Genomic DNA, 24,654 nt, shown 5'->3' with positions numbered 1-24,654 from the left:
CCAAGGGGTTCAGAAAAATATAAATTCAGTTTTGCACAAGTAATATTATTTGTCTAATATTATTGTTGCATGCAATTTTCTTTTAATATCTATATTTTAACATTATTATATTTATATATATAAATATCAGTTATAAACCCAAGAGATCCATGTCAGCAGATTTAGATTTTTGTGCAAAAAGCCCGGGGACCTTCATTCAGTGTTTATGGTCAATTATGTTTCAGCCTAGGTCCTGTATCAAATAATTCCTTCTTTTAAAAGTTGAATGTCTAGTTCACATTCAGTGCTTTGGATTTCTTTGTGACATGGATTTTTCACCGTTGAAGGACAGTCATTTCAGTTCGTCCCTCCCTACTATTAAACAACAAGGCCCCTCAACAGTGTAAAGGAAAAGGATTATAGTTTGCTGCTGTAGCTTCTTCTTGCAATATGTTTTACTATCTTGCCTTGTCTTTCCTTGTGCATTGTGTGGATGTACTTGTTGTTTCTTAGCTCCATATTGTAGCTTCCAGCTAAAGATTTATATCATTAAGTGAACTCTCAATGTGAAGAGATGGCTAGGACACCAATGCAGTACTTCACTGCTCCCAAGGCAGTGCAAGCATCTAAGTAGCAGTGGCATAAATGTCAGACTTGAACTGACATTCGCTAGCCAATAACAGTGATAAAGACTCTTAACACTAAAGTTGAGATGACTAACAATTATCAATACAACAGGGACAGCTTTTAGGTTGCCAAAACTATGACATAAAACCTAATTGCTTCGCTTACATTACTAGAGACACACTTTGGTACATATTTTATACAGCAACATATTGTTCTTAACAACTCTCTCTTATCTTTCCTTGTTGCAGAGCTGAGAAGCAACTCATGTGGAAACCCAGGGGTTCCACCAAAAGGAATACTGAATGGAACGCAGTTCAACGTAGGTGACAAGATCCGCTACCGCTGCGTCACCGGCTACGTCCTGGACGGACATTCACTCCTCACCTGTGTGACCAACACAGCCGGTGTGTCGGTGTGGGACTTCCCTGTGCCGATCTGCAGAGGTGAGTATCTTTTAGCACTGAAATACTGTGACTTATCATTTTAACTGGAGGTGATGACTGCTGCTACCAACACTTTCTCCCAGATGTACAATATGACTGTAGGGTATCGTGGAGAATACATTATGTTATCTACCAATTTGAGTGTTCCCCTAAGACATTTAAAATGAGGGGTTGATTGGTTTGTTTTGACCTCTTGTCGCATGAATTCCATGGAATGCATAAAGCTAATTGCTTTGACATGATTGGCAGATTGATATTGTGTGATTCGGGGACTGCTCTGCATCACAGATGTAGTATTGTATTATGATGGGATGGGAACATTTTAATCATGTTGAACAAGTTGATTAGAGCCTCAAAAGGTTAATTTAATATTTATACATTTAGAGCAAGTAGCTTAAATACTGTAATGCCGTTAGCAAAAGTTGAACATCTATTACTTTTTTTTCAAAAGTTGGACTTGAGCTGAATCTAGAGGAGTACAGGAGTTTGCCACCTCTTCTTTGGAATATATACAGGTTTTTCGGATTGATGTTTTTTTATTCGGTGAGCTGTTCGCTCCTTCTGCTTTATTGAGGTCACAGTTACCTCTCATTTCAGACTGCATGGGTAAGAAAAAACAGGATAAGCTATGAAGATATGTTTTAAAGGCACACTAAGATTCTTATTGCTATTTGGAAATGATGGGCAGTAAAACAAATGATAAATCTGGCGGTTAGTCCATTGTGTTTGCACACCAACTGCAAAGCCATTGTCCAGGTGAGATACAACAACAGCAGCTTAACATATACTGTAGCTACAGCAGAGAAAGACTGAGGCCACAATTTGAAGGATTTGAAGTGGTAATGCCACATTATTCAGTCTTTCCTGGAACCTGTGAAAATGCAATATTTACTGTGTGCCTTTTCTCTTGCCTGGCAGGTTGAATATACTTAGACTGCTGATGCATGAATATGGCAAACTGCTATCGGAGGAGATGTTTAAATCATTACATTTTCCATCTTCCTCAGGACCTTAAAATACAACTGATTGTTTTGACTATTATAAGTGAATGCGGAGGACAAAATAAATGATCGGATCATTATGTAGTGGGATCCACAGAAGACATTGCTCTCAGAGATTGAGCATTTTACAGGTCTGACAGTTAAAAAAGGCTGTTGGTTTCAGGATTGCCCATTGTTTGGAAGGCCCATTCTTCCTGTATAGTGTCCTACTGGACCGAAAGCCCATTTGTCTTACATCTTGTTTTCCCGAAAGCAAACGCTCATTGATCTGAAAGACCACTGCTTGGAAAATACAGACTCTCCCTGCAAACAAACACAGGCACACGGTTAATCATTTTGCAGATTGACGCCATGAAACCTTCATAAATTATTATTTGTAATATATTTCTTCCTACTGGTGAAGGCAACCTTCCCTGCTGTGCCTCTTATTTAATTTTAAAGTATTGAAATATTTAAAACAAGTTTCAATAGTGTGCATTGCTTGATGGATAATAGATTTTTTCCAGAGCTATTCAAAAATGCAGTTTTGCCCAGGGTTTGAACCCATAGAAGATGCTGTACTCGGGTTATTTGTCTCAGCGAAATCTTTTGCTCAACCACCAGGAGCAAAGACTGAAGAAGCCTCTATAGCATACTGATGATTGTCTCTCTGACAGTTGGTAGATTTATGACTGATGATTAGTGCTCTTCATAGCATGCTGTTTATCCCTAACTGTGCCTATGAGACCTTTTCTCACACCGTCGCAAATCATCTGGGAAGTATAAGATAAACTAAAGATGTCATTAATCCCAAATGTTGTAGTATGTATGTGTAAAGGCATTGTGCTGGCAATAACCTCTTGCAGTTTGACAGTTGAACAGTAGGAAGGTCCAGGGGTAGAGAAAAATGCAGTGTGTATTTATCAGGAATAACACAATACAGTTTCTGAAAAGGGGTCTAAGTGGATTCAAACCACCAGGAAGGGCTTTTATAGGGGTATTTTAGCCCGGTAAAACCTTGACAGTTATTATTTTAAATGACAGCCACCACTTCATACAGTGAAAAATAATTGATTCTAATGACAGAGAGCCATTCTGATAAACTGATATAACATAATGGTATTTTATTGTGTTTTCTAATGCCAATTGAAAAAGCCTTATCCATCGCCTGTTGGGCCCAGCCTGTTTTTCAGGTTTCAGGCTCGAAAATGACATTCCCAGAACAAATGACCGTATCTTCCCTTCTAAAAGGGTTAAATTAATAATCTTTTTTCTCAAAGTAATGAAAAACCTGTGAGTTGGATGTAGAAAAGTCAGAATCAATAGATGTTTTTTATTTTAAAGAAAACTCAGAAAAACTGTAAATTATAGTGTCCGTCCCAAAAATATTTTGTACTTATAGTGAAAACTAAAAAAACTAACCTTGGATGATGGGTTAGTAGACTAAAAGCTTTAGTAATCCAAATTACAACATATAATAAGTACTCTGTATCAAGATTGATGCAAAACAAGAGATATTTGACCTTTTTAGACAGGCAAAAAAACCCTCTTCTGGGGTCATTTGGGTGGATATTTAATATCTCTGGCCCCCCTTGTTCGATTTTGACATGTGACATCTCTTTCTGAGCGTTAGAGCCAATAGAATCCAAGGGAAATCGTCCTGCACACACTCATGTTAAAAAAAGAAGATGGCGTCTTTGCGCATTCAATGAAGCTACAGAGCATAGGAATGGCCTGCTCTACTTTTTTTAAACGGAATTGCAGTTTATTGCTTATAGATTATCAGAACATTTCAAAGGCGACACAGCCACATTGGATATTAACCTATGGATTAACCACATCATCGTTGTTATCGTTTTAATGCCATTGAAGACCAGTTTAGACCAGACAAAGACGAAGGTAAGCCATGTTAGCGTTGTGGGCTACCTAGCGCCACTTGTTTTGATGTACGTTTTAGTTGATAACGTCTCGAGTTTGTATCTTTAAGTGTTGAGGTGGGCACCGTTAGAGTCTGTGTCTCCTTGCAATCATAAACGATGTGTTGGATGTGCACCTAGGATAAGTAATAAGGGAGCAAGGAGTGATTATCCGTGCAGTAATAGGTTAGCATTTTTCGCTCAGGGGTCATTTAGATGCTTCTTATGAGACTTGTGTTTTGTTTTGGTAAAAATGGTTTGTATCGTCAGTTAGAGATTATTTCTGTCAATCTGGTATAACACATTAATAGGTTCTTAAATATTAAGATCCCCTGAGACACAGTGTCGTGAAAAAAAAAAAAGAAAGTACCCGCCGACGGGGACCTTGGGGTTTAACAGGTTAAAACTGACCTTACTATTTACTGAAAAAAAGTGTGTGTGTATATTCAATTGCCTCTTTATTTAAGCAGATTGATTTAAAAAAATTCTTTGAGATGAAAATTGGAAAAATAACTGCGTGTCTTAATAAATTAAATTGGTATATATACAGTATATATATTTGGTGCTAGTGGATTACTAGGCAAGAAAATAAACAAAAAAGGGTCAGAGATCTCCCCCTCCCATTTTAAAACTCAAATCCTAAAAGATCCCAAAGCCAGCAGAGCAAATTTGCTCACGCCAACTTATCCTACAGTGCAAGCCACAGCAAAAAGAAAATGGCTGAGCATATGTTTAGAAAATGTCAAGCTCAGAGGAAACAAAAAGCTGCAGATGAACGATTTACCATCCATTTAAGCATAGCGTTAGCCTCTATATCCATGGGCCAGAAACATCATTCCTTTTTAGGCCTGGGCACTGCCTCAGCCACTCTCTCCTGCGACTAAAAACAGCCTAGCTCCTGTATGTGGGCAGATGGTCCTTTGATCTTATTTCCTCTGAGATCCTGCCTTTTCTGCTCATCACCAATTGTGTCACACTCAACACACAGCAACACAAATCCCTCCCCTTCCACCATCCAATCCCCCACTGTCTGCGTACACCTCAGTCTCTCAACCACTCACCTCTTTTTGTTTCTATCTCCCTTTCTCTTTTATCTTTCTCCAAGTACTCTTCTCCATCCTCAACCTACTTCCAAAGTCCACCATGTTTATCAAATGTTTGTGTGTACAACTGACGGAAAGACTAAGCGAAAGAGGAAGAAATAAAAGACTAATTCAGTGATACCATTTACCATTACAAATTCAGATTTTTATAGCAGGATAATGAAGAAGTAGAACCCAATTTGGACCCATTTCAACATCATTACTACACTTTGGAATGATCAGATTACAAGAATATTTGCTGGACAGAGTTGTCAACTTTAATTTAATTAAAAGCGGTCACTGCAGTGTTTCCCCCGGGGGCGCAACATGGAAGTCAGTATGGATAAAGTGCTGCTATTTAGTATTTGTTTTCATTTATATTGCTCCTTGTGAAACGAACAACACAATACCATCATGTTTATAATACCAATATTGAACAAACTTAATTGATGGCTTGAAATGATTGTCAGGGTTATAGGTATCCCATAATAATATAGTTACTCTGTGAAGCCAAGTAAGGCCCGGTAGTATCCCATTTAAATTAGCCATAAATGTGTGTTTATTTTTGTGACACTGTCTCTTTTAAAGAGAGCTTAAAAGCTTAACACAAAAACAGAGACAGAGCGGTAATTAGATATAAATGGAGGGGAGTTATAAGTATAGGGTTGAAGAGACTGAAAGATTGACATCAAAAGCAGACAGCGTCAGCCTCAAGCAGGAGGGCAGTGAGATGTTGAATTACTGGCTATTCTAATGGTAAGTTGCCACTGCCCCTCCCAGGAGCCCATTTAGACTCTTCCATCTAAATTGTCTCTGGACATTCATTAAACCAGGCAGCAACAGGGACAGCGTGGTAACATTACAATGAGGTTTATTGATACACTGTCATTCTTACTGCTAGCACTGTCCAACAGAATAAGAGAATAAGGCCATTAAAAAAACATGCTTCTTTAAAAACAATTCTATATCTAGTTATTTGACTGGACTAAACAATCAGTTCTCTCTTCCATTCTTTTTTCAGCTCTCTGCTTCTAAAATTTTGAATTGCTATCGCAAGATTTTTCTTAACATCCAATTGGGTGCTAAATTGTCTACAGTTATTACTTATATTAAAATATCTCACTATGTTTTCCAAAGTATAGCAAGACATATTTTAAAGATCTGTTAAAGAGCAGCAGTGTAATTAGATAACTAACATAAACTAAAGAATAAAAATATTATTTGAGGATTGTTTTTCTTTTAAAATGATCAAATTATTGCACCATTTAGTGGTCCCATATTACTAACTTAAATAATGTCTCTTTATTCATTTAAAATCTGAAATGACGAAGAAGTACTCACTATATTAAAATAACCCCCAACAACTTGGTGCAACATGAATCGCATCTCAGCAGCTATTCCAGATCCCTTTACTACTCCTTAACCCTATACATGTTAAACTTGACTTGGAGCGGAGCAAATGAGAAATGTACTGTAGACATAGTCCCTGCCTAGCATTAACAAAGGGATTATGACAAAGGAAAAAACCTAAGGTAGTGTGAACATTATACATGAGCTCCTTCCTTTCAATCCTTGGGGGTGAATATTTCTAAGTAGAAAGACAAGTGTTGTCTGATCAAAGTCAAGGGGAGAGAGGCTTAATCCCTGCTCAAGTAGCATTAGATTGCCGATGCTGGGGATGTAAATGAGCTCAGCTAAAGCAGTCCTAATCCTCGCCACCATCTTTCTTTTTTTCTTACACTGCCACCGTTTTTAAGAGACAGATCCTCCTCCTTCTTTAAATCCAGACATGCTCTAATAATTTGCTTTTTTGTCACTAAACCTTGTTGGCGCACTACAGTACCTCAAATGCTGCGACACATCCCAATCAAACGCTGCATGTGAATATAAGGAACCTGTGAGCATTATCCAGTTCAAGCCGTTTAAAATGTTCTAGCTGCAAAGCATTTATTTAGCTTATGACAGCAGTTTGCCGGTTTATGGTATACAGTACCATGCATGGATGCTTTTCAAATAAATGGCTACAAAACCTGTCAAGGTACAATGCATCAACCCCATTGTCCTGTGATATTTAATTGCCTACAACTGTAGACATATTAATGAGTTATAAAAACGTTTTTTTATCACTAAAGGTGGTTGTGGAAATCTAACTAAATGCCTTAGAGGAAGGTTTTGTAATCGGTAGTACATAAACCAAAGAAAGAATGGAAGCTTTATTGGTTTGACCAAAGCCTTGCTGCAAAGTTGCTTGCAGACAGTGGGTAATCTACATGCAGCACTACCTTTTGTACCTGTCACTCTCATTTTGCTGCCACCAACTGAGTTGAATGATGTTTAGGGTCGATCAGAGAGCAAGTGTGTTATCATGGAAAACACTTCAAAGAAAACTAAAAAGGAGCTATTGTTCATGTGTTCTAGCTTCGTACTCTGGTGTTCAAAGAACTAAGGAACAAAAAGGGCTTTCATTTTTGTTTACGGCTTGCTTGAGCCTTTTCATTGTCTCTTTTTTTGATTATGATTATGTCAGTGGTATCGTTTCCCACAGTGGCAACGTTGTGTCCTCTGTGCCTTCAGTAAGAATGAGAACATAAACAGAGCTGGGTGGCAGCCTTTGGTTTCTGCTGTCTCCTCTCACCATGACTTAATTTACTCTGAGTCTTACTGTGTGTTGATAATGGATTGATTCATATAGAAGTTTAATTGCACAATGCTCCTAGACCTTGGTCTCTTACCTCATTCACACCAACGCAACTCCGGTTCAAGCTCCGTGCTAGAGCTTTTCAGGTTCAGAACCGGTTCTTCGGTTTAGCTCTGGCTCTTTTCACACCGCCCAGAGTCCGACTGGTGCTGCGTCATTGCGTCATCGTTTGCGTCATGACGTAACCGTTTGCGTGCCTGCTTCATAAAGCCAAACCACGCGGAAACCCCTCACAGCTGACACCGACAACAACAACAATGGCCGATTGAGCTCCAGCTTCCTCTGTACCTCTTCAGAAGACCAGATTCCCAGTAGGTAGCTGGTCTCTTTAGTGGACCACTGCTGCTTTTTAAGTTTCTCCATCGTTGTGTACAAACTGGATAAAACGCCGGCTTTTTGTTGTTGTTCAAGAGTTGATCCTGCCCCTGCCCCAATAATTTCCTTCGGAATGAATAAAGTTCTATCTAATCTAATCTTGTTTAGTTGAAAGGATTTTCTATCATTCGTTTTCAGCTTTTAAAAATAATTCTGTTGCTTTAGTTTATACTGTGATTCATTTACCGGAATTGTTACCAGACCTTGGAAAGTTTCAAAAGTAGTGCATGTGCAAAAGTGTTTTTGATTAATTATTACCTTACATTTCCACACAGGGATTAATGCAATTAACTAAATGTCTTTCTCGCGACAAGATAATAGCTGAAATAATGAATAATTTCTAGGTGTAGTGAATTTTGCCAGGTTCAATTTTTGCATATTTTATGTAGCACTGAATGAGAAATCAATGTCTCAGTATTCTAGAGTGCGTTAAAAAAAAGTAGCAAATACTTAGCAGTAAGAGCTAGAAGCTCAACCCCCAAGTTTCTGTATCAGTCCATCCAGTTTTGGTCATCATAAAGTGAATTTACTTTGTAGTCCTTCCAAAAAGTCCATGATTCTTTAGTTTTTCTGTGGCTGCTAATAGTTCTCCACCAGCCAGTTTTGTGTTGCGATGTCACCAGCTTTGAATAACTTTAAATGATGGAGAATAAAAAGGTAAATAAAAGCAGAACAATTGAACGAATAGGACGTTTTTAGCTTAAAGATGCTTAAAAATGTAGTAGAATGAAGAATGTATGGGTGTTTGAACTTATACTGTTTGATAGAAACACTACTCATCAAATGTTTTATATGGTTTTTTAAATAGTAAAACTCCATTTTGAATACACTAATACTCAAAACATAATCATGACTTTTTAGACAAGCTAGTCTTTAGTTTCTAGAAAAGTACAGCTTGACTTTTTTCAAGTCATATGTGGTCATTACTGAATTCTGGTGTTATGGGAGCGTAAGTATTGCGTGTAGGAGAGGGGTGAAATGAACTAGATTAGAGGGTCCTATGAAAGGGACATTTGCTACCATTCGCTCGAGTCACTAATACGATGAGGGTGGGTTTTGGCTGCAGATATGCTTGTTTGATTGTCTTTAGGCTTACCTGTTGACATTTCTTCTTTCTATCCCATTCCTGTTATTTCTCCTGTTTGTCTTGGTCTCTTGCAAAATTCCAGTCTATCTCTCGTTTATTTTCTATCCTTTTGCTTTTTTTACTCACACTCACCTCTCACCTATCCCCCTGCATCTTTCTGTTCCACCTTTTTGTCTCCTCTCTTCTCCTACTCTCTCCATCCTCATTATCTAATGCGTTTCCTCCACTCCTTTATTGCTTTCTTTGCCTTGAATGACACAAGGACACTTTACGCTACCCCACTGTCTGTCATCAGGGTTAAAAAGTGATATGGTACCTTTGGTTTGACTTGAATAGACACTTGAAAGTTACATTTGAGCCTTTCTGAATTTAATCAACACATCTCTTTGGCACTCTATGCCATCTTAAATGATTTAAGGATACACAATCTATCACTGACACTTGCTTCTCTTGTTACTAGGCTTTAGGCATTCAACAAATACAATCCTGCCCTTGGTGTAGTCTTCAAACCAGTCGGCCTTTGATCTAAATCATATGTGTGTTCAGCCATTGATGTCTCACACAGTATCAATGACATCTCTGCTCCTTCTATGAAGACTTTGATCAGATGCTACGCTTCAGCTAATGTGTCAAAGGACATAGATCAAGCTAACTAGCAGCTCCTGCTCTCCCATCTTCACCTCTTTTTTCTTAATCTTCTTTTGAATTTCATACACCAGCTTCCTTGTTCCTTGACCAATCATGTAACGCAGCATGCAGGAATGTTCCAAGGCTGGCAGCTCTGACAGCCCTGAGTGGAGCGCTGAGCCATCAAAGGTTTCAGCTGGCCCAGCTGAGTGTCACATATTAGTCTTAAATGATGTGAAAACTGTGAAAGCCCTGCCATCATTAGAATTCTTAAGGGAGAAAAAACGGATACAGGGGTAGAGGGGAGGATGGTGACTAATAGTAGAAAGATCTGAGAGGGCTCGGAGGGGAGGGATGAAGCGAGAGAGAGAGAGAGAGAGAGAGAGAGATATAAGAAAGGGTGGGGGAGAAAGGGGGGAAAGGGATCTGGAGGGAAATAGAGCAAGCCACTGTTATGGTTGAGTGCATTAACATTCAACTGACGTGCCATGCTTCCCACATTGGAGGAAAAAAATATGCAATTTCACACCACAAGCCCTGTTTATCATCATTTGTTTGTTTCCTTCAACTTTAGGGGGCTTGGAGGACATAATGAGGAATTACTGACTCTTGGATAAAGAGAGGAGACAAGATCAGGGAAAAGAGAGGAAAGAGCACAACATTACAGTAACATAATTACAGTAACTGTAGGCACTGGACTCGACAACTTGCGTTTTTAAAATAATAATAATACAGTATAATGATGTGTTTAAAGAGCCTGTGCAGCTTTAAGATCAGCTTCCAAATTGGTATTTTGCTGTTTTTTATTTATTTGAAGTGACAGGTATGAATGTTTTATGCCTGAAGCCACTTGTTTTGACATTTTGAACTCCGACATAACCTTTTTGCTTTTCTCTTTGGTGACTGACAGCGGAGGACACATGCGGTGGCACCCTGAGGGGCTCCAGCGGGCTCATCTCCAGCTTTGATTTCCCCAGCGGTGATTCCACCAGTGCTGGTGGAGCTGCTGGGGGCCTTGGCAGCAGTGGGGAGTGTAAGTGGACCATCCTGGCAGATCCCGGGGACACCATCTCCTTGGTTTTCACTGAATTTCAGATGGAGGAGAAGTCGGATTATCTTGAAGTAGAAGGATCTGAACCGGCAAGCATCTGGTGAGTTGAGCTGTGAGAAAGAGTGTGGCTCTTTTATTGATTATATTTAACAAGCAGAGCACTGATACAACTAGTTTTGGTTTTGGAGCATGTTGTATGGTGTTGATAAGGGATTGCATAAAAGTAAGATTAGGTTGAACTGAAGATAACATGTGTTATGCATCAGTTGATAATTATCTCAATAGTTTTCTTGTTATTGTTAAACCTGTGTGATATACGCTATATGCTAAAAATACTCTTGGTAAATCATGGCCTATATTCATTTAGCAGACAGGGCTGCCAAACCAAATGTAGGCCAGACATTTTATAATCCAGAGACGCTAGCAAGAAAGTTTCGATTGACAATTTGAAGTTACAATTAAGTAAGAACTTGTGTTTATCCGTGTGACCCAATATAACATAGTGTTACAATGAGCTTACAGCCCCAAACCTGCACGTTCAAACCCAAACTGGACCCTAAACATACAAAAGAACTACATCAAGTAGTAGGCGTGTGTGAAAAAGAGGAATAAATACAAAGAGATCGAACTTTAATTGATTTGATGGCCTGGGTTGCAATAAAGAGCTTGACGATTCGAAAGCAATGGCAAAACAATCAGTATGGTTAATAATAAACTATAACAATTGATTTAATCCAACAATAAGATTACATTCAGTTTGAAAATATAAATGACTCACCTAGATCAGTCTTTTTATGGGCACCATAGTGATAAAAATCCTGCATATCTAAAAATGTTGTTTATTTATAACAAAAACAGAAGGTTATGGACGCTCGTAGAGAGCAGGGACGTGCACAGGTACGGGCTAATGTTGCCCGGGCAAAGGCCCGTTTGCCATTTTTGTCTGACCTGCCCCTCTGGAGAGAGCGAGAGTTTTTTTTGTTTTCTACTGTGGCCGAATCAACATGATAAGCCCACAATTAGTATTGTAGCGTCTCACTGCGATAAAAACACAACTTGTCAGCGTTGTCATCTGCCCCCAGTCACGTGACTTTGTTTACAATCTGACAGCTGGAAGCAAAGGAAAGCCCTCCGAGTCCGGCCTCATATGGCTATGGTGATCACACCAAAATGCCTGCCTGGCGTTAGGGTATAGGGGACAAACCAGGGGACTTTACTTCCTCTTGACACCGTCGGTTATTTACAAAAAACACACCTAAATATACTTGTTATTGTGCTTTTGTCTTTCTGTGTCTTTTCATCTGTAAACTCCCTCAACGGGGCCGCTCACTCTCTTTTCTTGATTGCCTTCTCACGGGTGAACAGTTCAATGTCCCGCTTTATTGTAGGATTTCTGCCATGTCTCCACTTTAGTTTGACCATCTCTGTTATGAAGTTATGGAATTCTAAATACATAAGTAATTAAATACCTCACTGTTACTGTGCTCATAAAGAATGATAAGAATAATGCGTATTGAACTGGTTTAATTAGTTAGTGAGTTTATTTAAGGTAATTTGTTAGAAGTCCCAATTTATCAGTAGCCTATGTCTGCCCAGCAGTTACAATGCTCAAACTACATTAAAACATAATTGTCCCCATTTTTCTTTAATAGTTACTAACATTAGATATTTTAATGAGATATGGACCGCAAAACAAAACATTTGCCTGAATAACGAATTTAGCAGTTGGTCATGAAAGTCAATGAGTGTCACTTGCAATGACAGTGTTGTGTTTTTATTACATTACATTACATTACATTACATGTCATTTGTTAGACGCTTTTATCCAAAGAGACTTACATACTCAATACTGTGGACAATCCCCAGAGGAGCAATTTGGGGTGAAGTGTCTTGCCCAGGGACACAACGACATGCTGACTGCAGTGGGACTCAAATGTTCTACCCCCTGGTTCGAAGTCCAGCCACAGCCACCCCATTTTATTGTATGAACCTTTTACATTAAAAACAAGGGGGGAGGCCCTTTTTCCAGTTTAGAGCAATAGCCCCTCCAAATGTCTGTGCACGTCCCTGGTAGAGAGAATAAATAGCTGTCGAGTAGATTTTACAGATCACAAGAGAGTGCGCTACTGCATCGGCAGCTCTTAATTTATTCCAAAGAGAGGTGTGAGCTTGATAAAACAAGGCTGTATCGCCTTAGGACTGTGTCTCAGTTCTTGGGATAACGAGGCCTTCTTGCTGCGTTCTTGAAGCATATAAAAAAACAAAGGGTCTGTTTATGCATGAGCACGAAGTCGTAATATTTGACAAGAGCAGCACTCTAAAATCAGCCACATGTATTGGAAACTTAAGGGGAAAGGCCAGCTGGCATGTTAATGTACCTTGATGAATTTGCATGGACAGTTGTGTGCAGATAACCTTTTGAATATGTCTTAACAGAACGCATGCGTGACTCTCTGTGTGATAAGTCAAATTAAAGATCACATGACCTATACATCTTGAACAGAGTTTTGTTTAAAAAGCAGCCTTCAGACACTTGATGGATTCATGTAAAGGCTTGATGTAGAAGGTACTCCCAACTCAAACAAGGAACAATTAAATGGGTTTGACCCCCAACCTTGAGGCTAATGTTATCCATCTTTTCCCTGTGCTGAGCGAAGGGGAGCATTTGCCAGGTTTATATGATCCTGCCGGGCATTAATTGTAATTGGCTGAAAGAAGCTCAAATCAATCACTGAGGTACAAGCTTTGTTGTCCCTGAGAGTTGTCTCCCGGAGTCAGAGGGGGAGAGAGAGACAGACAGTGTGTCAGTGAGAGACATGGGGAGTCAAAGGAGAGGTGCTCTGAGTGTGGTGTTGACTGCTAAGTATTGAATGTTGACGTAGCTTAGGAGTTTGACAGGAAGAGGATATGGTGATGACACTGATCAGGTAATCCTCTTCTCTCCAACATTAACTCTTTCACTGACAGAAATGCCTCTGAAAGCCCCAGTGGTAAATGCATTGTGTTGTCTAGTAATATCTTGTTTTTCAGGATTTAAGAGAATCCATGCATTTGACATATAACTATTTATTTTTCTTAATTAATTCTCTAGGCTTGGAATATCTTTACACGGTTGAGAGACTGTTGAACTGCGAATAATGATTAAAAACAAATGTCTTTCAAACTTTTTACTGGCAAATGCACAGCATTATTTAACAGCAGTAAAACATTAGCATATATCACTATCTCGGTTTTTTCTTTTTTAAATCAATGGAATATAGCATGCAATGCATACTACTCAATATACTTTGGAGTTTTAACCCTTAAGAGTGAACTGGTGGCTTCAAATAGGTTATTTTCAGTCCTGTGTCCAAGGAGATGGTAAAAAAGACAAATATTGTGTTTATTCAGGCAAAGCAATTTAATAAGTAACATCATCTATTTGAAGTTGTTGTTCAGGTGTGTGGTAAGCACTCATTATGCATAACTGGAATGCTTTGAATCTCCAAGATGTTATTGTATGACACCAAATGTCGGAGGCTGTCAGGCCGACTTCTGGTTGTAAGCCCAACAATCCTAATGGGACTCAGTGAGCTAGAGTGAAGCGGAGAGGGAAGGCTTCAACTCAGCCAGGTAAACAAACAGACAAGCAAACAAACACAATTCAGAGTGAGCAATTCTCGCATGCCCAAACATTTCATTGCTCTCACTCGCCTTTATTTTATGAGTGTCTCTCGCTGTGTACAAGGCCAATGGACAGCTAAACTTTGAAGCATCCTAACATATAGCACCAGCTGCAGGCAGAGACAAGCAAACTGTCAATGTACCCTTGAGGTTTAGAGCTGCTTAACGATGATTGACAGGCTGGAACCTCAAAGTCAGCCAGATTTAACATCTCCTCTTAGCCTTTTTCAGGCAAATGGACTTATAGTGTGTCCCAACTTGACTTGTTATCCTCTCTCAACCTGTGGTAAAACAGAGTGATAAACAATATCTCAAGTATGAAGATAGAAAAGTAATATTGTATTAAAAAAAAACGTCATCCCTAAAAGAATGATTCACTTTCATACTGGAGAATAAGATATTTTAGGAGATACTAAGAATATTACAATATTTAATTTATTTTGAATATTTAAGTTGTTATAAAATATAAAATGAAGTAAGCTTTTAAACTGCCCAATTTTGCCTGCCAATTTGCTGAAAGGGGATGATGGATGATGACGACTGCTAAAAAAAACAATTCCTAATAGTACTCAAAAGCCAAGACTCTTGGACAAGGAATATGTTTTGCTGACAGGAATTTGTATCCTTTTATCAATTGAAGATTTCTATCAGTTCTCTGCTGGGGAAGGTTGATGTGAGGCTACACATCAATTACCTTGAAAATAGACAAAGAAATCTCAGTTTCCTTTTTACGAATGCCAACTTCGGAGTCTATCTGGACCAAGGAAAACTTTTTTTTGTTATTCTTCCGACCTTTAATATGATTGTACAGCCCTGCTTGCAAAGGGTAAAAACAACAAGCTGTAGATTACACATCACTCATTATTTCAAATAAGGACACGTAACCTGAAAAGACTGAAGGGCTATGCGGTTATTTGATACACTTTTCTGCTTATATACTACGGAATATGATCGCAAAATGTTCTGTAAAATGTCTTTATGCTTCCTCTCCATATTTACCTTTCCATCATTTAGTTTCTTAGCAGATTTTTTTCTCAATGGGTACTATTACATTTACTCTGCATGTTGTAAACATCCGAATGAAGCTGAGATTAAAGAATAAATTGTTAATGCGCCAAGCAATCTGGCAATATTTTTTTAGTTTACTGAATATGAACAGCCCTATTCAAGCAGACCAGCTAAATGGTTGTCAAATAAGGATTACAATATTCAAAGCGGGTTTCGAGCAAGAGGAGCCCTGTGGATACATTTCCAACTTTTGGTTATAATACCATGTGTATTGGATTCAATTTCTTCTTCCTTGGAGTTATTATTGATCTTCCCAGGCAAAATATGAGCCATCAACATGTCTCTAAAAGCTATCTTCCTCTACTGCAGTCTGCCTGTGAAGAATGCAATGTTTGATTGAAGGAAGATGAATTGACAATTGACCCAGGTATTACACCAGGGAAATTATTGTAAGAAACTACTGGGTATACTGTGACAGGCTTACTGTTCTCACAAGTCAATCTGCTGGCAGACAGGCACCACACTGTACAAGTACAACCCCAGAACAGCCTTTAAAGAGGGACTAATTAGAGGAGCGATATAGAGCTTATCGCTTCACAAAATATATTATAAAAGTAATTTACACTCACCGGCCACTCTATGAACTTCACCAGGTTGTCTTGACCATGTCTAAATGCCTAAATGCATTTAGTTATTGCCATGTGATTGGCTGATGAGATATGTGTGTTATGAACAGGTGTACCTAATAAAGTGGCCAGTAGTGTTGTAGTCAAGACCACCTTAACCAAGTCCAAGTCCTGACCAAAACCGGAGTGTACCAAGGCAGGGCGAGACCAAATCAAGACCGGAACCAGACCAGTGTGAATCCATCACTACATTATACACTTAGAATAGAATGTGAAAGATACCATAGACAATTTGATCTGAAAGATCCACCTCCTCATAAAAAGACCAACACACGAACAATATAAATTCAACTTCATCATATTTATTCAAAAAGTGATTATTTTCATTTAAAACCGTAAATGTTTAGGTTTTTGTGGTTTGTGTAGCCAAATGTAATTATTGTTGAATTTCCCAGCAACTTCACTTCAATACTGTTTGAGTGTGATTGAACGGGTTGGGGAAAGGTAAAGGAAAATAAATAATCTCCTGGCCCTATCTTTTTCTGTCAAATTGGAATTGATCACTTATTATCTGTGGTTAACCTACTTTACGTATGACTGACTTCACTGTGAAATTAAGTCACTCGAGATCACAACTTCTCCCTCTGGCCTCAATGCCACATTCGGCCACAGTATCTGCACATTGAGACTCGCTGCGTTGGTATTTTGATGCGATGCTCCCGTTAACCCCTTATCCTTCCCTATCGAGTCCATTTTACTCAGAGAATGTAATGAGAACTCTGATTTGCCTCTCAAACCAATGTCAGAATCTACCATTAGTCCTTGAGACGCCCCAAATAAATGATAGGAACCATGCTCAGATTTTGATCAAAGCAAGCACATAAAAACACTTCACTCATGCTAGGAAGTAATCTCTGAAAAGCCATTTTGCATACTGTATTTGTGAAGGATCAAATGGACAGCCTGAGTGAGTCTGCGGAGATGGAATTGTGCATTATGAGAGGAATCAATTTGACCAATCGGACTTACAATGAAAAAACAATAGACAGCATTCAATAGTTTTTCAATGTTTTAAAAGGAATAGGCAGCCTATTATCCACTAATTTATTTTGTTTGGAATGACAAATACATTGACAAGTACTAGCGACAAACGTACCATTTTGTAAAGTAGATCTCAGTTATTTTGCATTACCTTTTGCTTACATAAAGACATCATGAGAAGCAAGAGAACATGTTTGCACACTGAGATTTCTCAGGTCACATCAGGGGTAGTAAGTTTATATACAGACTGTTGTTAAATAAATAGAAAGGTTTGCAATTGCTTCACATGGACACAAATGTTCCCATTGTTCCTCTGTAGAGTGTCATCAAGCCTTTATTTAGTGTTCATGGCAGATCATGTTTCACTTCCACTCCCATATTTTGCCATGGAGAAAACAGTATATTAACGTCTGCTGGTCATACATTCGTAAGATCACTCCTGCTCTGCCTTGAGCATCCATGAAACATCCAGATGGTTACAGCTTTATTGTCACCATCCATTTTCCTTTAGACTACTAGCAGAAATCTTGTGATAATTTGCTGCTCTCACTACAGGCAACATGAAGGCACTTTTTCCTAAATAGTCCAGCTACCTTAGGGCTGCTCTTTTTCATTCTGCCGTCTATTGGTACCATTAGCATTTTAACATTGAAGCAATGAGAGAAAAGGTTAACTTTTGTGCGAGAATAAATATCGTATTAATTCTTTACTGGCCATCTATCCTTGTGATGGATAATTAGTATTAAAGTATCAGTATTCAAATTTTTTTAATTTGTTTGCTAGACAATCAAAACGTAAAGCATGCAACAGCCTATAATCTGTCTGATCTCTCTTCTCTGGAATAATATTGGTTAGTTGACATAATGTCAAATAGACTTGCTAATGTTTTTCCTATGTCTGAAATGGCCACTGAGGGGAAAAAGTCATTCTCTATTCATTCGTATTACTCTCTTCCTATCTCTTTCTCACTGCCACCTTCACATTTCTTTGATTATTTATTTTTTTCCAGCCTGCCCCTTTGGTGACTCTGCAGTAAATGCCAAAGAAATTAGATAAAAAAACAAACCTTAAACACGACTACGCTCACACACAGGCAAAATAACAAGTTAACACATTGTTTTTTGTTCCACTGAGCCGATTTGGGAACACTGGACTTGCTAATGTTTTTCCTATGTCTGAAATGGCCACTGAGGGGAAAAAGTCATTCTCTATTCATTCGTATTACTCTCTTCCTATCTCTTTCTCACTGCCACCTTCACATTTCTTTGATTATTTATTTTTTTCCAGCCTGCCCCTTTGGTGACTCTGCAGTAAATGCCAAAGAAATTAGATAAAAAAACAAACCTTAAACACGACTACGCTCACACACAGGCAAAATAACAAGTTAACACATTGTTTTTTGTTCCACTGAGCCGATTTGGGAACACTGGGCTCAACTGCACTCCACTCTTTCTCACTCTGTCCCCAGTCTCTGTTTGATAGCTACTGTAGAATTCAAACAATTTTGTTTTGTTTTGTTACTTCCCATTGTAAAGCGTCCTTGGGTTTCGTGAAAGGCGCTATATAAATTGAAATTATTATTATTATTATTAGAATGGCATTGTGTGCTCTTGACCGTGGTACGACAGGGTGTGGTGCTGGCATTGAAAGACAATTGAAAAAAGCCATAGCTGTTCAGCCATACAAACAAGAAAGGCCCCTGGCCGCTTTAAATCTCCCAATTATAAATGGTCCCTGATGCTGCATTTGAAACGCCATTACACACGGTACAGCAGATGTAGTCAGGACACACAGACTTGAGTCACACAGGCACGTTTTGACAAAGACCCCTGCCAATGTAAACAACAGCACAATTAAAACGCGCTCATTCTTTCTCTTTCTTACTATTTGCCACTAATTTGTGCATATACTTGTAAATCCTGACATACTAAATAAATGGATGCATTTTTCTCATCTTTCTAAGTTCATATAATATTCTCCAATGTTTTTATTCATGGTTTCTTCATTTTACCCAATTACCTTTTTTCTTGTAGGTGATTATGGCAACACAAGAATGCCATTGACAGATAAGCTCTTTAGTTGAGTAAAGGTTTAAACCGATGACATGTGTTTCCTTTATGTTGTGACTCTTTACACTCAGGATAACTGGAATGAATATTCCAGCACCCATCATCAGCAACACAAACTGGCTCCGGCTGCATTTCGTGACAGAAAGCAACCACCGCCACAAAGGCTTCAGGGCCCAGTATCAAGGTAAGACATGATTACTTAATTTGCACATCATAATAGAGGGCCCCCTCCTTAAGCATAAAGGGATCATCGTAAGAAGAACACACTGTAATTGCAAAACATGTTTTTGATCTTTTGTTAACTGAATATTATAGAGTTTGATTAATACCTCCTCTGTAGAGGGCATTAGGGTCTTCTTTGCTTCAAACCATTGACTTCAAAGGGCCTTTGTTAATCAAAAACATTTCAGAGATAAATACTGTATATGCTTTCCTCTTATGAAACCGAGCTCCAGCAGCTCGATAATCCATTACCCTGACATTGTTCTCTGGCAGGACTTTAAAGTCACAGTATGTGCTGCATACACTATACTACAAAGGCTTAAAGCCTGGCACCAAGCCAGATATGAAACCTGCAACCTCACAATAAAAGGCTTTATAAAATCTTCAGTAACATGCACATGGTGGAACTCATTGTAAATGGAGACATGAAATCAATAGATGAAAAATCGTATTTCTCACCTATTGCAGTGCAAAGCAATTTGTATATGCGTGTGTTAATTATGATGTAAAGGGCAAATCTTTTTCAACCACCAACAGGCACTACGAGGTTTTATTAGTGCTTTTGAGCATTACGTTAACAATGGGTTGAATGAACCATTTGACCAACAGTGTAGTTCACAGGAGAGGTATTATCTAAATGTTGTCAAATTCAAACAGCCTTGTTTTTGCTTGATAAATCATTTATTGCTTTTGGCTATGCTTTTGATGATTAAAAATGATGACTGCCGCTTGCATCACCTGGCTTTTGTGAGCAATATGGCTCTTACTGTGTTTAATGAGACTGTCTTGGGCTGTAGCATTGCAGTCCTTTGGCTGCTCTTCAATTCAGTGTAGCATTTCCCCCTACAAGCTCTAACCATTTAATCTGCTCTGACCAATCAATTTTGATCCACTGTTTAATATGTCTGAGTTAAATAAATGACCAAACATGAGAAACTAATTTAAGTTTTATAGAATTGCCAGGGCAACCCTTAGGAATGCATCAGAGCCATTGGACTCATTTCCTTTTGCAAAAAGATTCTCACCAGTAGCAATTAATGTTGATGTTCTTCATAGGAATTATTATCTAGAGAAAGAAACCATTGTACTGTATCTTCTCACATCTAATACTGTAACTTCTTTTATCTAATGAACTCTTTCTATTGCTCTCGACCAGTGAAAAGCTCTGGAGAGCTTAAATCCAGAGGGGTAAAATTATTACCAGGAAAGGACAACACTAACAAACTGTCTTTGAGTAAGTCTTTTATTTTTCTTATGCAACTGTTTTCATTGTTTGGATTTTTTGTTTATGTAGGGCTTGTGTTCTGGGTCTTTGTTTGTTTCTTGTCTATTTTCTTTGCTGCATCATTTGGTGAAGAAATTAAGCTACAGTACTAGATTTTGCAGAAGTGCAGTCTCTTTTTCTTTCTGATGACCTATTTCCGCTCATGTAACAGACTTCCTGTCCTGACACTCGGAGATCAGGCCTAGTTATGTATTTAGAATCAACAATGCTGAATTCGATCAGCTCTAGTGTTTCTCTACTATTTCAGCAGCACATCAGATTGTCTTATGTTCATGCACTGTGTCAACTAAACACACAGCGGTAGTCAAGGTTGAGTGACCACTCACTTGTCAGATGATTTGTGTACTCTTCAGATCAAAGTGAATGCATTCTAATTGCTTGAGGAGCTCTGTCATTAACATTAACCTGCAACACAATTCCCTCTTACTCCACTGTGTGCTATACACTTCAATGATAACAGGTTGTAATCTTTATTACCTTATGTGTCATAGATTCGCCTTGCATGGAGACATGAATAATGCAGAACCCGTTAATCTTTTCTGAGGCAATACTGTATATCATTTAAAACACTATAAAGATATACTTCATGTGCCTTGTGGGTTTATTGCATATCATTGAACCCTGTTTCATCACCTGCAACAATTAACTTCAAAGCTGATGAACTTCCTGAACAATGTCAAGGCAAAAACACTTTTTTTTGTTTTTAAAAACCAAGTGCCTTTGTGTGTGTGGGTCGTTGTCTTATTGCTAATTTTACAACAAACCTGAACCATAATAATGGTCCTACATATTTCATGATATTAATTTCCACTTCATGCAGTCTTTGATTTACAGATCCTAATGTGAGGGGGAGCTTGTTAAAAGTCACAACATAGCTGAGCTTTTTTCTGTCTTCTTAGCCACTTCTCTACTCTCAAAGGCTATACTCTATTCATAAGAATATCTAGTAGGCCTTATGTAGTGCACTTAAACTTTTATTATGTAAGGAGAGTCTCACTGAGTGATAGTTGTAGCTTCTGCAATTGATAGTTAATCCTCTTAGTCCCTTTTGGGCTCAGATATATTTCCTTTTATTTTGTTTAGCTCAGGTAAGAGTAGCATTTACCCTGGGCACTCAAGCTGATATCAGAAAGCACATGTGTATCATCACAATCAGCGCTGCCAAATGACTGGCAAGCCAAACTCTGTGACCGTGTTGGCTGGCAGTCTTCCCCATAGAATACGATTCTAATTGTGGTAGAAGCTAAAATTGACTTATTGCAATATTTACTAGCTAGGCACTTCATACTGCTGCTTATAGATAATATCAGAAATAGGGTGTCAAATTGAAAGCGATGGGTTAAGAAGATTGATTCACATAACGTATCAGTCACCTACAATGCATCAGTTTTGGAATTGTTTTTGTGTTCATGATACTAACAATTCATGAAAGTCAGCCGACTTATTTTCTCCTCCAGCAATAGCCAACAACAATCCTTTCTCTTGTGCATAAACATGTTTTGATTCAGAGTTTGCATTGCTTTTCACAAACAGTACGTTGTCAATGTGTTTGTGAAAGTGGGAAAGGAGGGACTGAGCAAATCAATGCCCTGCGTGCAGCTTTAAAATCAAACATAATTTCACCCTTTTTAAATAACAAAACAATTTAAAATCAATATGTGGTGGCCAATGTTAAAATGATGGCAGCCACCACAAACAAGTCACTGTATGGCAAACAGATGTCATTCCTGGAACCAAATGATGTTACCGGATAAGACCACAACGTTCTGGGTGTTTTCTGTAAGTACAGAGCTCGGCCAACTAAAGTGCCTTTCTCACAGCATTCTTGGTCCTTCTCTTTCTCTCTCAGTGAATGAGGGAGGATTCAAACAAGTGTCTAATTACTGCCCCGACCCAGGGGAGTCGGAGAATGGCAAACGCACTGGCTCCAACTTCAGGTGAGTTGGTGCTCCAGCAGCTGAAGAGATGCTGCTCAGTTGGTGGGATATAGTTGAGAAGGGTTCTCCATCCAATTTCAGTGTTAGGAAACGCAGCATATTTCAATTATTGCTGTCACATTCTGTTAAATCTCCAAACACGGTTTGAACAAACACAGTTTTAATCTTGTTAGGGAAACCTGCATCAGTTTTGAAGATTTACAATATTTCAATTCATTATGGAGTCTTTGTTCGATTTGCCAGGGTCATAGATAATCTTCTTGCTGCTTGTATTTTGTGCACTTCTCAGCAGAGAATAAAGATCCACATGACTTTTTGACTATTTTCTTTGACATGTTGCAGACTTAATAATCTGATATGTTGGGCAGAATGCAGCTTCATGCCACAGTTAAATCAACTCTCAGGTCCCTGTAAAACTGAGTATATGTTTTTATTGTTTACATAAGTATGCACTCTATGTCTAAGATAACTCTCTATTATTAGGTCTATCCAGCAATATATTAAATGTCCAGCAATCAAATGAACATAATTAAGTTGTTTATCAGTTCATGTGAAAAGGTTACCATTATTTCACTCTGACATTTATGCTGTATATTTGGAGACTGAGAATAATTAATTAATTAATCAAGAAATTCGACCTGTGTCTACTGAATAACGATATACAGTATTGATGAATAGTGCGATGTAAACCTGTTATGATGACATTAGTTAAATCATGAATTTGATATTTCTTCTGGAGTAATTTTTAGCAATTGATTTGCTCTTTCAGGCATTGATAGTGTTTGTTATCTTCTCAGCATTGGAGCAACTGCTCAATTTACCTGTGATGAAGACCATGTGCTGCAGGGCTCCAAAACGATTACCTGCCAGCGAGTGGCAGAAGTCTTCGCTGCTTGGAGCGACCACAGACCCATCTGCAAGGGTGAGCGGGGCTTCTGAAGAGCTAATAAAACAGTTTGATTAAGGCAGTGCCTCTGGATTTAGGCTCTATGCGGATAGAGGAAAGTTCATTTTTGTTAATTATGTATGAGAGCATTTGCTGTATCACTCTAATTTTATCTTCCAAAATGCTCTGTTTTTCTGTTTCATAATACCTGTAGGACCTTTTAGAATTTGATTAATGGAAATGCAGCTAATACACATTCTCTCTCTATTTGTGCAAACAATACATTAAAAGTCTGTCATATCACAATGGAGGAGTTATAACACTGCCTTCTGAGCATATTCATGTGGATTTACCTACTAAATGATGTATATACAAATACTGTATGTGTATCTGAATAATCAAAGATGTTTTAAATGCCTTATAACTTAATATGTTTATTGTCTGTCTCCTTATGTTTATCTTTATGCCGTTGCAGTGAAAACGTGTGGGTCGAATCTACAAGGACCCTCTGGGACTTTTACATCTCCTAACTTTCCTATTCAGTATGAGAGTAACTCCCAATGTGTGTGGATCATCACAGCCAGCGATCCAAACAAGGTACTACAAAAGAGTCAGGGTCTACAATAGAGAAAACAAAGTAAAATATTCCAGTTATTCAAATTCAATAACACTCAATAACAGTGTTTACTGCAGTCTAGTCGATTCCTTTTGCTGAAGTAATTTACTTTTTTCATTTCAGAGGTGTAAAAAAGTATTTAGTCATTAAATCTGTTCTTGTGCAGGGTCTGCAGAAACATGTAGATACCCTACTTTCCTCCTTTTGGTGTAGAGCATTTGTCTGGGCATAACCTTCTGGATACATATTTATGTATGCATCTATTTTCCAAGGTAGCAAAAGGTTACATGGAATATGCATGGGTTTTGACTTAAGTTCACTGTCCCTCATTAATTTACCTAGCTGCATTTTAGCACTAGACTCCACTATTGGCAGTTGAGCCATTTGCTTTATTCATTTTGGGAAACAGAAATAATGATTGAATGAAATCAGCTTT

The 24,654-nt window shown here is 38.4% G+C and overlaps 1 protein-coding gene across 1 annotated transcript in view; it reads left to right on the top strand.

The window, feature by feature from the left end:
- Positions 1-24,654, top strand: part of LOC307046356 (CUB and sushi domain-containing protein 3-like) — a 233,023-nt gene that overhangs the window by 34,577 nt on the left and 173,792 nt on the right. Inside the window, exons 4-10 of the mRNA XM_079692754.1 lie at positions 855-1,049; positions 10,725-10,965; positions 19,344-19,456; positions 20,651-20,728; positions 22,629-22,716; positions 23,514-23,638; positions 24,078-24,199. Coding sequence (XP_079548880.1) covers positions 855-1,049; positions 10,725-10,965; positions 19,344-19,456; positions 20,651-20,728; positions 22,629-22,716; positions 23,514-23,638; positions 24,078-24,199 — 962 coding nt within the window. The remainder of the gene's footprint in view (positions 1-854; positions 1,050-10,724; positions 10,966-19,343; positions 19,457-20,650; positions 20,729-22,628; positions 22,717-23,513; positions 23,639-24,077; positions 24,200-24,654) is intronic.

Source organism: Notothenia rossii (genome assembly GCF_949606895.1).
Source record: "Notothenia rossii genome assembly, chromosome: 7".
Taxonomy (NCBI): Eukaryota; Metazoa; Chordata; class Actinopteri; order Perciformes; family Nototheniidae; genus Notothenia; species Notothenia rossii.
This window is presented reverse-complemented; position numbering and strand designations above follow the sequence as displayed.